General features: G+C 42.7%; 1 protein-coding gene across 1 annotated transcript; it reads left to right on the top strand.

The window, feature by feature from the left end:
• The first annotated feature begins 1,163 nt into the window (after positions 1-1,163).
• LOC118784597 (derlin-1-like) lies at positions 1,164-13,051 on the top strand. Its single transcript, XM_036538914.1, has 8 exons — positions 1,164-1,524; positions 7,293-7,404; positions 7,755-7,819; positions 9,245-9,271; positions 9,940-10,035; positions 10,248-10,300; positions 10,842-10,952; positions 11,778-13,051. The coding sequence occupies exons 1-8, from the start codon at positions 1,372-1,374 to the stop codon at positions 11,920-11,922; spliced, it is 762 nt and encodes a 253-aa protein (XP_036394807.1). The 5' UTR covers positions 1,164-1,371; the 3' UTR covers positions 11,923-13,051.
• The last annotated feature ends 290 nt before the right edge of the window (positions 13,052-13,341 follow it).

Raw genomic sequence — 13,341 nt, 5'->3', positions numbered from 1 at the left:
ATGTGCCTAGTGGGAAAGGTGCACTGTCAGCTTTTTAATTTGATGAAACTGGAAATGACACAATTTAATTACACCGAGAAGTTATCCCACCAGCGATTTGATGCGGTGTCGTTCCTTTGAGCAGGCAGGGTTCTGCACCATCGGCAGATCTGATGAGCAGTAAAATAACATGTTAACAGCGCCACATTTTTCCACACTGCAGCTGTGGAGGTTATAGGCCTAGAAGTCTGACATGTTCAGCAGCGACCAGGCAAGCGTGTAAAGCAAGACACACAGGGACAGAGAAAGAGAAACGTGAAATAGGCAGGTCCAGTTTTACTCAGCGGGTGTTCCGCAGTTAAAAATAGAGTTGTGTCAACCATACGAACTTAATTAAAAAAACAAAACAAACAAACAAAAAAACCTCAGGTTAGACTGACCAATTGGGAACTCTATTACAGTGTACCGTTCATTCTTGCCCTTGTCTAAATATTTGGTTAGGTAGGTATACGGTATGAATTTCCTCTATGCGTTGCTGTTAAGGTTGAAGTAGCCTATAACATTTTAACACTTTTAAGCAGAGACTATTATACAAGATGTGCATTTTTTCCTTTTATAGGGCTGTTTGTTCATATTTAGCCAGGGTACGAATAAATATAGAGGGCACTGTATAGATTTAGTACAATTAAGTGTTAATTTTACCATGTTTGTCGTCAGATCGATTACAAGTAGAAGACTGAACTGTGACTCCCCACAGCAGGAATTCGGAGTGTTCATTTCCGCGCCATCCAGTCGACGTGCTTTGTGTAGCTTTCTTAATGTTTGATGACAGAAACAACATAATGTAGCAGTTCATTTAAGTAATTTGCAGTTAGTCGGTTCTATATGTTAGATGCCTAAAGAATTATTTTTTAACGGAATTAGCGCCATGAAGCTGGATTTTGGTATTCAAGAGTTTTTTAATGCCATTGACCTATACTGGACCACGATGGTGCTGATCGGAGTTTGAAATATGCACGTAGCCTAAGTCTGACATTCACAAAACCGATCCACCAAAGACCTTTTGCTGCAGAGCGGTACATAGAGTGTGTGCTCGGGCACTGGTTTGACAGTCGCTAGCATGATAATGCAAATTCATTTGCTTTACGCCCCCTTGCGTATACGCCAACAACACCTGACAGGAAGTATGAGATCTCTGAGCTAGTCCTGGGCAGCCACGTCAAGAAAACTTAATCGAAAAGAAATACGTTCAGAATATTTTTTCGAGTGCTACGCAATAGCATAGCGGCGCCGAGACAGAACGGAGCATCACTGGGATTCTACTGTGCAGATCGGACCTTATTTCGGACTGTGTCAAGAACTGGGGGTAGACAGAATTGAGCCAACTCAAAGATGTCAGATATCGGAGACTGGTTCAAAAGCATCCCTTTCATCACCCGGTGGTGGTTCGCTGGGTCGGTTGCTATACCGCTCGTAGGAAAGCTTGGTTTAATAAGTCCCATGTACCTCGTTTTATGGCCGGAGTTTTTCTTCAGCAAATTTCAGGTAAGGCATAACTTTGTTTTCGTTTTCGGTAAAGGTGATCGCACACGCATTCGGTTCGCCAGGCCTGTACGGGTGGCGTTTGCTTATGACAGACGGTAGAATTGTCCATTGGAAACAGCACCGCACTTCGTAGCTGACCAATAGTACCGAAAGCGATAGAACAGAAGGAGGTCGAACAGATTGGAACTTCCGGGATCTGTGTTTTTGAAGTTCACACGGTTTGAAAGTAATGGGACCGGAGTGGAAACTAGTGATAGGTGGGAATGGGATACCGATTAGTATTTACTGATTTTGACATTTCCCCTCCTCGCGACTCAGATTGGCTCTGTCATTGCGCTGATATGAGGCTTTTGGGGTCAATTTTTTAGTGGTTATAATCGACACTCGCTTATTTTTAATTGAACGTTTTGAGGTTTACGTCTTGACTTATCTGACAGTTAAATGTATAGTTAAAACCTCGCTCTTCTGTACGATGAAACAATTGTACACGCTTGGTGCATACTGCAGCGAGTTGGTCCTACATTGAAAGATATTCAAACTCGAGAGCACAAGACAAATATCACTATCCGAACATTATGAAAACTTTTATGGAGATTTAAGTGGAGTTATTATGCCCTACACAGACTGCCCACAGAAGGGAAGTTACCAAGAGGTTTTGGGGCTATCAGGACGTCCGAATCAGACTTCTCGGCCAACGCTCCAAGTGCAAATCACTGTAACCTAATCCATCAAAGACTGGCCATTAGACGAGAAAGGAGCGCATCAAGGCATATGCTAGTCACTTCTTAGACATAAATAGTGTTTATTATTCGTGATATACCATGGGGTGTCGTGCCATAGGACTTTGTTATAATTCGAAGTAGGCCTAAGTAATTTTTAGTTTGTGTGATCGACACAATCCGTAGTAGTTGAATATTTGCATAGTCCTTTGGTACATGTTATTTCTTAGTGAGGATCTATTTGGCCTGATAATTAACCTATTTGCGTCATGAAACACAAAAGTGACACTGCAGATACATTATAGTTTGTCTGCCTAACAATATTTACAGATGCACTAAAAAGCACGTGTGAAATCTTAACGATGACAACGTAGCGGGATCATCCTATTCTTTAAAGCCCAACAGCTGCAGAATCCATTCTTAAAGATATTTTTCTTTTTGCCTTGGTGATTGTTGTAAAATTGGTGGCCAAATGGAGTAGTTATCCACATAACAGACTGAGCAACACTTACATGAAACTTGTACCTATTTTCTTTCTACACAGAGGAGACTACCCTGTTCTTACATATTTTAATCTCCCTTTTAACGATTATAACAATGTGTAGGCCTATTACAGGAACAATTTAAAACAGCTAGGCCTACTTAATGTATAGGCCTGAGTTTACTTTGCAAGTGCTGTAGATGGCAGACTAAACTGCACATTTGTTGCATTTATTTCAGCAACAGATAGTTTAATTTTGTAAATAAATTGAAAATTACGACTATATTTTTCATAACAAACGTAGAGCCGCGGGGCTGGAGATGCTGTAAGCCTAACTACTCAAATAAAAGTTATATTAGCATTGATTGTGGCATAGTGGACAAAACGGTTACTAAAGATAACATTATGCACATTCATTTCACCACTAGTGAAAGCATATGCACTTGACAAAATGACAAACTAGGCTACAGACCTTCAGCTCTTTTATAACGTGGCTGATTTTAAGAGCAGTACGCTTTTGCGGGGAACTCAGTTTTAGGTCTGCTATGCTTTTACAGGAAGCCCATTACAATTTGCCCTGACGTGTTTAGTTTTAAATTTGGTGCTTGAAAAATGACGCGCGTTTGTGTCGCTATGAAAAAATGGCCACAAGAGGGAGTTGTTCAGATTAAATTTTACCACCCTTAAAGATGTTGCTGAGGCGTCTCAGCTTTGAGTCAAGCTCTGAGTCAGAGCCGCTCAACGGGGGCTATTTGATCACGGGTGCACTCCAGAGAATCTTCGGCTGGCAACAGTGGTGTAGCATTGACCGCTACCTCTGTTCTGAGCACCAGCCTGTATGGATCAGTCAGGCTTGTCACTTTGAATTTCACATTTTACGTTGGCATTGGGCATTGTTTATTTGCTGTCTACACGTCCCTTGCCAGTTAGTGCTGCCGAGTTGTTACATAACTTGGAATACAAGAAGAAACACTTGTGAGAACATGAGCTTCCAGTCTTGGCCTGGAGAGAGGTAGAGACATGTACTGTAAGGGGAAGCCTACTTTATGGCTGTGTCTGTGGGAATACGCAGGAACATTGTAGGACCCCTCTGGATTCTGGAGGCAGTGCTCGAAATGTAAAGGACTGGAATTATGGGTTATATTCACACCTAGGGGGAGTTGGGGCTCTACTGCCTCTCATATTCTAAAGTCAAGTGTGAAGTATGTTTTTTTTTTTTCTTCAAGTAAGTGTCAGATTGAGTGAGTGGATGGTTGATTTGATTAATTCCAGTTCACTTCTATTTGTTTGGATCACATTATGGAAAGCCAGTCTGCTTTATTTGAAATGTCGGCCATCACAAATGTTTTGTTTTAACCTAGTTAAAGAATAAATGCAGGCATACAGCGCTTCACATTTACTGTGCATGGCTAAAATGTTTGAAGCGGCTCTTCCTCAGTGTAGGAGCACTGTGAGTCAGAGGCCAGTTGGTGCATGCCCTGGCGTTCAAGCTTGGCTTGGGGACATCTGAGAATCCTTCTATGTGAAGCCATGTTATGGAGAATTTTTTTTCTGCACTGCCCAAGAGCAAAGCTGATGAGCTCTTCCCCAGCTGTCTGAGCATCTCAGAGGCGAAGCCAGTGGGCAGAACTGATGGCTCTCCTCTGATCTTCTTGGTTGGGCTAAATATCAGAACAAATCTCGAGATCTTGAGCCTGTCAAACTAATGGCCACTGTTGCATAAAGACCATTGTCTGTGTGACTTGGTTAGTGTATATGGCCTGTGTTGCAGTAATTGGAATGATGCAGAGAAATGGGGAAGCCAGCAGTCTGTGTCTTGCCTGTCAGCCAGGTGTTGTCTGAATTGGAAGGGGTTGCGGTTTGTGGCAGCCTGTAGACTTCTGAATTGCCCAGCATGGTATTGCACTGACTGATGACTTCTGTCATCACTGGAGCTGAGCCTAAATACAAAGCGGCCCTAATACTTCTCAGACGGGATCACTGTTGATGGTGTTTTTTTTTTTTTTTTAAATGTTCATTATAAGAGGCAAAGACATTATCAGAAAGTAGTTTCCTGTTAAAACAATTACATCTGTGTATCATTTCAGTAAGAAAGGAGTTGTGAAACCATCAGAAATATTTTTACCCCATAAGATTCTGCCTGTAGATACAGTTTCTGTTGATATTGTTATGCATATGTTAGAATGTCTTCTCCCAGTTTTAACAAGGGCATCTGACTGAGGCACTGAGAGAAACTCGCATTTCAACTTAATATCTGAAGTCATGGAGATTGTGGTTATTGTAGGTGTACTTTGAAAATCTAAAAAATGTAAGCTGTGTTAGTTGCCTTTATATTGCCAACATTTGTGTCCAAGTAAACTTAATCAAAGATTGCATAGCAACAAGATCCTGAAGTAACCATATGCTCAATGAAAATAGAAGCCAGAGCCCACAAAGACGGTGGAGATCAAGGTTTTTTTCAGGAAAAAAAGGAAACTGCAGATTCACTGAACTGCACATGTGCAGATGAGGTCTCCTCTGAAATAAAGTTATATATGGAGCTGACCAGCTGTCCTGTTACCATTTTCAGTCCTTTATCTTAGGGGCACTTTGCGCCTCTAGGTATATTTTCTGGAATTATGTTCTCAGCATTTTATTGGAATTGCTCTGCAGGAAGCCAGGGAGCAGGACTGAGTTGTGGACCTTGCTCTCTATAATCTGTTAGACCTCATAACCCTCTGCACTCTGTGCAGTTCTTCTGGGTTGGTCCCCAAGTCTTTCACTCCAAACATGCTTGTGTAAGCAATTGGAACAAGGCCACCTTCTCAAGCCTTGTTTTCAAGTTGGAAGTGGAAGCAATGGAAGTGTAATTAATTTATTTTACATGCTTAGCATTAGCAAAGGGACAAAAGAAGCATACATTTGTTACTTGCATACTTGGAGAATGTTTTGTAGCTCTGTTCATTTCAGCCCACGACATCATGCTTGTACCTAATTAGGTTGTGTTGCCTTTCTCACCATGTTATCTGCCACATGTAAAATAAAGCATATGTTCTCCCACTGAGAGCTGAGATCTCTAGAGTTTCTTTTCTGCTTCAGCTTCATCATTCGGTAGAGTCAGCCATGATTACACCAAATAAAAAAGGAGATGTTTAAGAAACTGAATAGGACATTGGTAAGCTTACTTAATTTCCCCTTAATACTCAACAGTTGGGTACTTAAAAAGCTGTATCTGTGTTCCCTTAACATAGGTCCCCACCACATGTTACAAATAATGTTCCAGTAGTTGAAAAGTGGGTAGCCTAGTTAAATGCATGTTTTGACTGTAGGACGGATAATAAGGGTTCAGTTAATATCTGAATATTTGACCAAGAGGTCTTTAAATGATTACCTGAATCAGTACTGAAATATTTGTTAACTGGGTTTTCTCCATTTTGGAAAATTATCTGCTTTCTCCACCTATTCATGAATGAAAGCTTAAGAACACTGCCTGAAGTAACAGATAATTAATGTAATATATCAGTTCTCCTGTCTGTAAGTTGGAGCAAATGTAAACTATTTGCAGTGATCCACTCCGAAATAGTGATTTTGGGAAATGGGATTCATTTAATTCGAACATACGGTCGCAGAAGCCATAGAATACTGAAATAGCACTATGTAAAAATCTGTTAAAATTCAAGGAATTCACAGGCCTAAAATGCAGTAAGAATTTCTGTTTAACTCCAGACATGTGTCTGTATCAGACACCGGCTTTGCAGCATAAACCTGCAACAGAACAAAAATCGCCATGAAGCATTTTGTCTTGTGCTCAGCTGTGGGCACCTCAGCTGTGGCGCTTTGGACACGTGAGCGGGGAAAAAAAAAACAATCGGCCAATGAGCAGTGAAGTCCCGGCTGGACTGTTGGGAGCCGCTCTGCTCCCAGCGCGCCTCTCTGCCAGCATCTACCGGCTCCCTCCACAACAGTCGATAAAGGTCACAGAGCTTTGCGCAGACCTGAGGTTGTGCACGTGCGGGTGCGCGGACGCTCCAAAGCGGCCGTTTTTACAAGCGGTGATCAAAGCGTTAATACTCCGCGGGCGCGTGGACGAGAGGCTGGCAGGCAGCAAGTTTCCAGCGAGGCAATGCAGTCGGGGAGAGAGAGGGAGCCAAAAAAGGCCTCTTGTTTACTGACCCAGTTTTCCATGCCAGGGAGTTACTAAGCAAAAATGAATGACGGGGCAAATAAATTCATCCATTTTTCTAGCGTGTCTTGTCTGGGTTTCCGTTGTGCATTGCTGCATTTATATTTCTACACGGTGATGAAAGACGCGTCTGGCGCTGTGTGACATCGGTTTAGACTACCCCGTTTTATTGTGACAGGAACAGCTCCGCAGGTCTACTGTCTGTCAGAACTGCTAAACGCCTGCTTGCTGGCAGGTATAAAAGAGATGCATGTTGTTAAATCATTCGTACACAGTGCAGTTTTGTACCTGATCATTCAAGCAAGCAATCCTGGCATTCTTTTCATACATTACCAATCAGGCATACAAATTCTGAAGTCCTTGATTAATAAATCACTCTGAGTAACATCTTTGTCTTTATCTGCAGATATGGAGACCAGTGACCTCAGCACTCTATTTTCCCGTTGGCCCTGGAACGGGATTTCTGTATTTGGTCAACCTGTATTTTCTGTACCAATATTCCTCCAGGCTGGAAACGGGTAGGAAGCACACCTATATGCTTGCATTCCAGTGAGCAAACAATTATTTCCTGTCAACCATCTCATTTTAACTATTGTGGTCTGATGCAGTAAGGGGGTCTGGTCTGCTGGGCCAAAAGACCTTTGTGTTGCACAGTAAACCCACTGTGATCGACCTGGCAACACCAAATCGGACTCACAGTTTCTGAAAGAGGCCCATTACGTAATAGGGATCTATTGAAGTCTGGAGAAAACAATGACCTCATTCAAGAATTGAGCAGTAATTCTTTTTAACGCGCAGCGTTTAAAATCTGACTTAAATGCTGACTGCCTTTTGTGTTCATAATCACGTTTTGTCTTTTCTCTTCCAGGTGCTTTTGATGGAAGGCCTGCAGACTACATATTCATGCTGCTGTTCAACTGGATTTGTATCGTTGTATCCTTTTCCCGGTCCTCAGCGGTGGCCACCAGTCTAAACAGTGAGGACTGTCCAGAAATTATACGCTTGAATGACAGTATGTAGATCTGGATTGATATGTGGGCGACATCCACTGTCATCCACTATCATTTTTGCGGTCATTTCCGCAGTGTTATCACTTGAAAGGTAAAGAAGGACAATGACATGGCAACACTGCAGCGCTGTCCCCATGTGTACCACATAGCACCTGTTATTCTGCAGAAGTAATATCCTTTAGATTACAATATATATCATTAGATTAGAATATTCTTTAGGTGACAGTCACTCAGCAGACCGTCTTATCCAGAGAGACTTGCATAGCTCACAGTTTTTTTTTTTTTTTACATATTACCCAGTTATACAGCTGGATATTTATTGAGACAGCTCTGATTAAGTGTCTTGATGAAGGGTACAACAGCAGTACCAGATTCAAACCGGTAACTTCAGGGTTATGAGCCATGTTCCTTCGCACTGTACCACTCTGCTACCCTTTGTTCCCTTTTGAAATAAAAGAGCAGATCTATACACATGGAGCAGGTATTTACTGAACGGAGTGTGTCCATTAGTGCGGAGAGGTGTGATAAATAGCTCTTGTGACAGTGCTATACCCAGCACTGCTCAGTGGATGGACCCCGGGATGGCCCATCACTGCCAGGGATCCAGCCAGCTGCCTGCGGGCTCTTTTGGACCCATTCCCCCTCATCGATCATCCTCAGCCCCTGCACTTTGGCTCAACACGGCCCTGTGAGCAGAGCTGCAGGCGTGGGCAGCTGGTATTAAGTCGACTGAAGCCGACCGGTGACCCCTGCAGTAACGCGTGCCAGTCACTTTAACGGCTGCCAGTAGGCACCACCTCACCCGTGCAGTGACTTGTTTACCGGCTCTGGTGAAAAGTGCAATTCCACGTCCGAAGGTGGTACAGAAACCTGCTGGAGAAGCTAATAAGTAGCTGTCACTGGCCAAACCGGTTTTATTTAGTTTTGATTGTGCCAGTAAAACACTCAGCCAATGGCGTGTGCTCTCTCCGGCGACTAGCGGGGGTTTATCTTGGTTAACTTGATCCATGGCTCACACAAAAGCCCACCTGAAGAGTGGACATTTTTAGCTGCACCATTTTAAGCTTCCCAAATGTCGCTGTCTTTTAATGTCTCTTTACTGATGATGCTATCAAAGACGTCTGATGTTGGCTTCTCAGACCCTGCGCATCCGTGTCTGAAATTGAAGTATATATCCCCAGCTCGTGCACTTTCATACATAACTGGATTTTTCTATGTGCTGTGGCCCTGTGGTTTAAGTCATGCTGGCTCACTGACCTGAAGCGGGGTTTCCTCCTCAGCAGAGTTATGGGTTTGTGGAAACGGCATCCTTTTAAAACAAACTGTTTCCTTGACTTTGCGCTTGCAGATAACAGGACTAATAATGGACATGCAGGTAAGGTTATCCCTTACAATTAAAACAAAATCTTTTGAAAATAGATATATTTCAAAAAGGGTCGAATTGTTGAACCCTTGAATAGTTGAGGGAACAGAGACAGTTGCTGAATGCCGAAACTGATTTATGCTGAATTCATTTAAACTGCCTTTTTGTTGTCTTAAACAAAACCATGATAGGTACTGTGAATATGAGCTGCCTCAACAGCCATTCTGTTCTCAAAGATAGCTCCATTTTTTAAAGGCTCTTTTTAAATACACTTCAAGGTTTAATTCTTTGATGCTGAAAAAGTGTTTGCTCAGAGGTCAATTGATTTGGTTGATACCTTTTTTTTTCTCAAGAAAAAGCACCAACATTCACAATTCCATTGTGGAGGAACCAAGTGGCTCTTCTTCCAACATATGACAGCTCTACAACTCGTTTATTCAGCAATGCATAGCATGTCGTAAATCCACCAAATTGTTCTGTGTGGCTTCCGGCAGCCTCTGGGAAACCTCTCGTAGTTCATACAGATAAGGATCTGTAACCAGTGGTTATGGCCAGTGTGGTTGTTCCTTCACGGCCACAGACTGCCGGCTGAGGTTGAATGTCGGCAGTTAGGTTGAGCAGCTGATTGGATGTTTTGTCACCAGCGACGACTTTATTTTTATTTATTTTTTGTCTTTCAGCTCTTGATGATTCCTCTGATTATGTCGGTGCTGTATGTCTGGGCCCAGCTCAACAGAGACATGATCGTGTCCTTCTGGTTCGGAACCAGATTCAAGGTGCGGTTTGCTGGGCCTCTGGCTTTGCCAAGCGTTTCCATATTGTGTTTGTGTTGTATAATGTTGAATTCATTAAGTGCACTGATTTTTTCTTGAAAGAATAACTATATCCTGGAATTTGGCCATGGTAATGTGTTTAAGAACTGTGACATGGTGTGCGCCTTTAAGCTTCAAATATGAGGCAAAAGATCTGTTTCTGTGACCTTTATCAGGCATGTTATCTTCCTTGGGTCATTCTGGGATTCAACTACATCATTGGTGGCTCGTGAGTATCTCTTCATTTTGGGTACATTTAACTGGCCAGTTAATTTCTTAATGTCTCTTTGCAGGCTCATATGCTGACTGTATACATTATTGTGCAGGATTAAATGCAGAAATCCCTAATAGCTTAGAGGTTCAGCAAAATATGGCATTAAATATTAATTACTTGCTTTGGAAGACTTCCCTTTGGTGTGTTCTGTTTTAAATGATTTTCATCTCTTTACTGTTTAACTTACTTAACAAACTTACTTTCCCTCTTCTGAAACCAATTAAAAGCATGTCCTGTATTGTGTGTAGTTGTTACCTAAGGAACCATGTATAGCCTGATTCCAATGAAGACCATCAGCCAGTCAAAATTTCCCAGTGCATGTTACTGCATAGGATGTTATCTAAATATTCAAGTGAACTTTTTCTTTTTTTGTTGTAATTCTTGCGACTTTGATTGAGCGAGCCTGACTGTCTAATTTCCTGAACTGGAACAAATCAATGAATTCAGTTTGAGAGAAATGTCTCCGCCCATGCTGCCTCTCTCTCCCTCCCCTCAGCTTTGTGAACGAGCTGATTGGAAACCTGGTGGGCCACCTCTACTTTTTCCTCATGTTCAAGTACCCCATGGACCTGGGTGGCAGATCCTTCCTCTCCACTCCCCAGTTCCTGTAAGCTCTGCCCTCCTCCTATCCGTCTGTCACCTCAGCTCACCTGCACTCAGGACATCTTCATCCCACCTAAGCTACCACTTCCCCATTAGTCAGGCGTTGATCTGTACCCCAGTGCAGGTTCCGTCAAGGCAGGGGATCGCTTGTGCTGTCCCTCGTCCTGCATCTTTTTTTTTTTCGAACTCAACAAACTTAGTGCCACTTTCTCTCAAAATTCATTTTTTTGTGAATTTTTCACAATTGTGCTTTCATAAAGGGCTGGTCAGAGTCCAAAGGACTCTGAAAAAATTTTGGAAGACAATGGAGCAGAGAAAGCTCATAAATTAGGACATCCATCCACAAATAAATCCATTGTTTTTGCAGTGGGCTGGTATGGGACAAGAAGTGTCTTCCCATCTCTTATAGGCAGGAACTTTCTCTGCTCTTTGGACCCAAAGGCTGGGCTGCCACTTCTGGCACTGGGAGAAAGAGGGAGTGAGAAGGGTAGAAAGAGAACAGTCAGGAGGGCAAAGAAGTTGAGCACTGCACAGAGCAGGGTGGCCTGATACTTTATAGCTTCAGCAGGGGTAGACTCTGGTGGCATTCAAATGATGTGCAAGGATAGGACAGGTGATGTCAGCTGTGATCCGAAAGCATCCCACGCTGCGTTCCCACGATGTCTTGGCTGTTGGCTGTAGTACCAGTCCGTGCTCTGTGCAGATCATTGTTTGCACACTCATGCAGACACCTGCTAATCAGTGCTATGCAACACCACAGTGACCTCACCTGCCCACCCTTCTCCACAGCTTCTAAGCGGAGATCTCACTTGCTCTCTTCTGCCCACAGGTACCGCTACTTCCCAAGCAGACGAGGAGGAGTTTCGGGCTTTGGGGTCCCGCCCCCCAGCCGGAGACCAGCAGCCCCCGAACAGGGTGGGGTTGGAGCGGGACGTCACAACTGGGGGCAGGGCTTCCGGCTGGGGGATGACTGAGTAGGTTCCGCCCCTTCCCTGGAGTAAAGACTAGGAGTATCCCCACGTACCCGGACATTATTTGACACATGGGTCATTTACTTTTTCGTTTGGAAAACAGACTCGTTCAGCTGTGACGTCACGGCCAGCGGACTTTTTTTGTATGCTCTCCAATGACGTATCGTATTACAGTGTAATTAATGACTCTTCCTGTGTGTGTACAGGCAAGCTCTCCAGAATGCATTTTGGGCTGTAATCTGTATTAAAAACATTTTGGAAGAAATCCTTGCTGCTACTTGCCCTGAGTCTTAAGGAAATATGAGTTCACTGTGAGAGGCAATGGAAAGAAAGCTCTATACTACGCATACTCAGTAATTACATTTTTGTGTGTTCTCCTCCATGCTGTTGTAGTAGGTTATGTCACTTTTTTGTTTTTACTTGAGTGGGGAATGAGTATTTCATGAAATAGTCTAATTCAAAAGAAATGCTGTGTGTAGTCTACCATAAAGTAATTTAAGGGAAAGTCTTTTGCACAGTACATGTCAGTATCACTACATTACTTCAGGCTGGAAGCATCCAGGTCAGCGAGTTGGCTTTGTATGCTACTGTTGGGATATCCAGTTAACACTCATGAGGTTTCATTGACCAGTAGCAGAGGGGAGGAAAAACATGTTAAGCGTGCCATACTGTCAATATGCTGGCATACCTTCATGGTTTAAAAATGACACGGAACCACCTGAAATAAAATTAGGTATAGGAGAATAATGTGATAGAAACAGTATTTTGCCAGTCTAAGGGAAGATATGGTTGACTTTTTCCCTTTTAGCATAACCTTTCTGTCACCCAATTTTTAACTGTTCAAAACAAACAAACAAAAAAAACTGCTTGATGTTACTCTTGTAGTCATAGAAGGATGTGTAAAATTTGCTTTCTTTTCATTGGACTGGTTTGTTCAGGTTGTAGGGCAGCATGCAATATTAAGATATTAAGATTAAGCACACACACAGCTTGGCCGTTTATCATGCGTATGTGGTCAGACAGGAAGGGTGAAGGTAGCGGATGGAAAATATGCAAGCACCTTGCTTTCTATAAAATCATCAAATGCCAATACTAACACAGCCTTTTGAGTTGTTCCTTCAGCCTGTATACCTTACAGCAGAATGATGCCATTTTTGCAAAATTCAATAAAACTTTGATAAAATAATCCCAGGACGTTGCCACTGGAGACCCATTCTGCTCTTGGCTCTCAAAATTGTTTAATGGGCATTTTGAGGTCTTCACCTGGCTTTTCCAAACAAGCATACAGTCAGGGTAATATCAGATGATGGTATGGAGCTATAATTTCCACATATGACAGCTGGTTTTGATTCAGTATACTATTGCTCTGTACGTTACATTTGTTTTTGTGGTAAAATATTTCCCATAAGTAACCTATTTTCT

The sequence above is a fragment of the Megalops cyprinoides genome, chromosome 10 (genome assembly GCF_013368585.1).
Source record: "Megalops cyprinoides isolate fMegCyp1 chromosome 10, fMegCyp1.pri, whole genome shotgun sequence".
Classification (NCBI taxonomy): Eukaryota; Metazoa; Chordata; class Actinopteri; order Elopiformes; family Megalopidae; genus Megalops; species Megalops cyprinoides.
The sequence above is the reverse complement of the archived record's forward strand: the minus strand, read 5'-3'. Positions and strand labels throughout refer to the sequence as shown.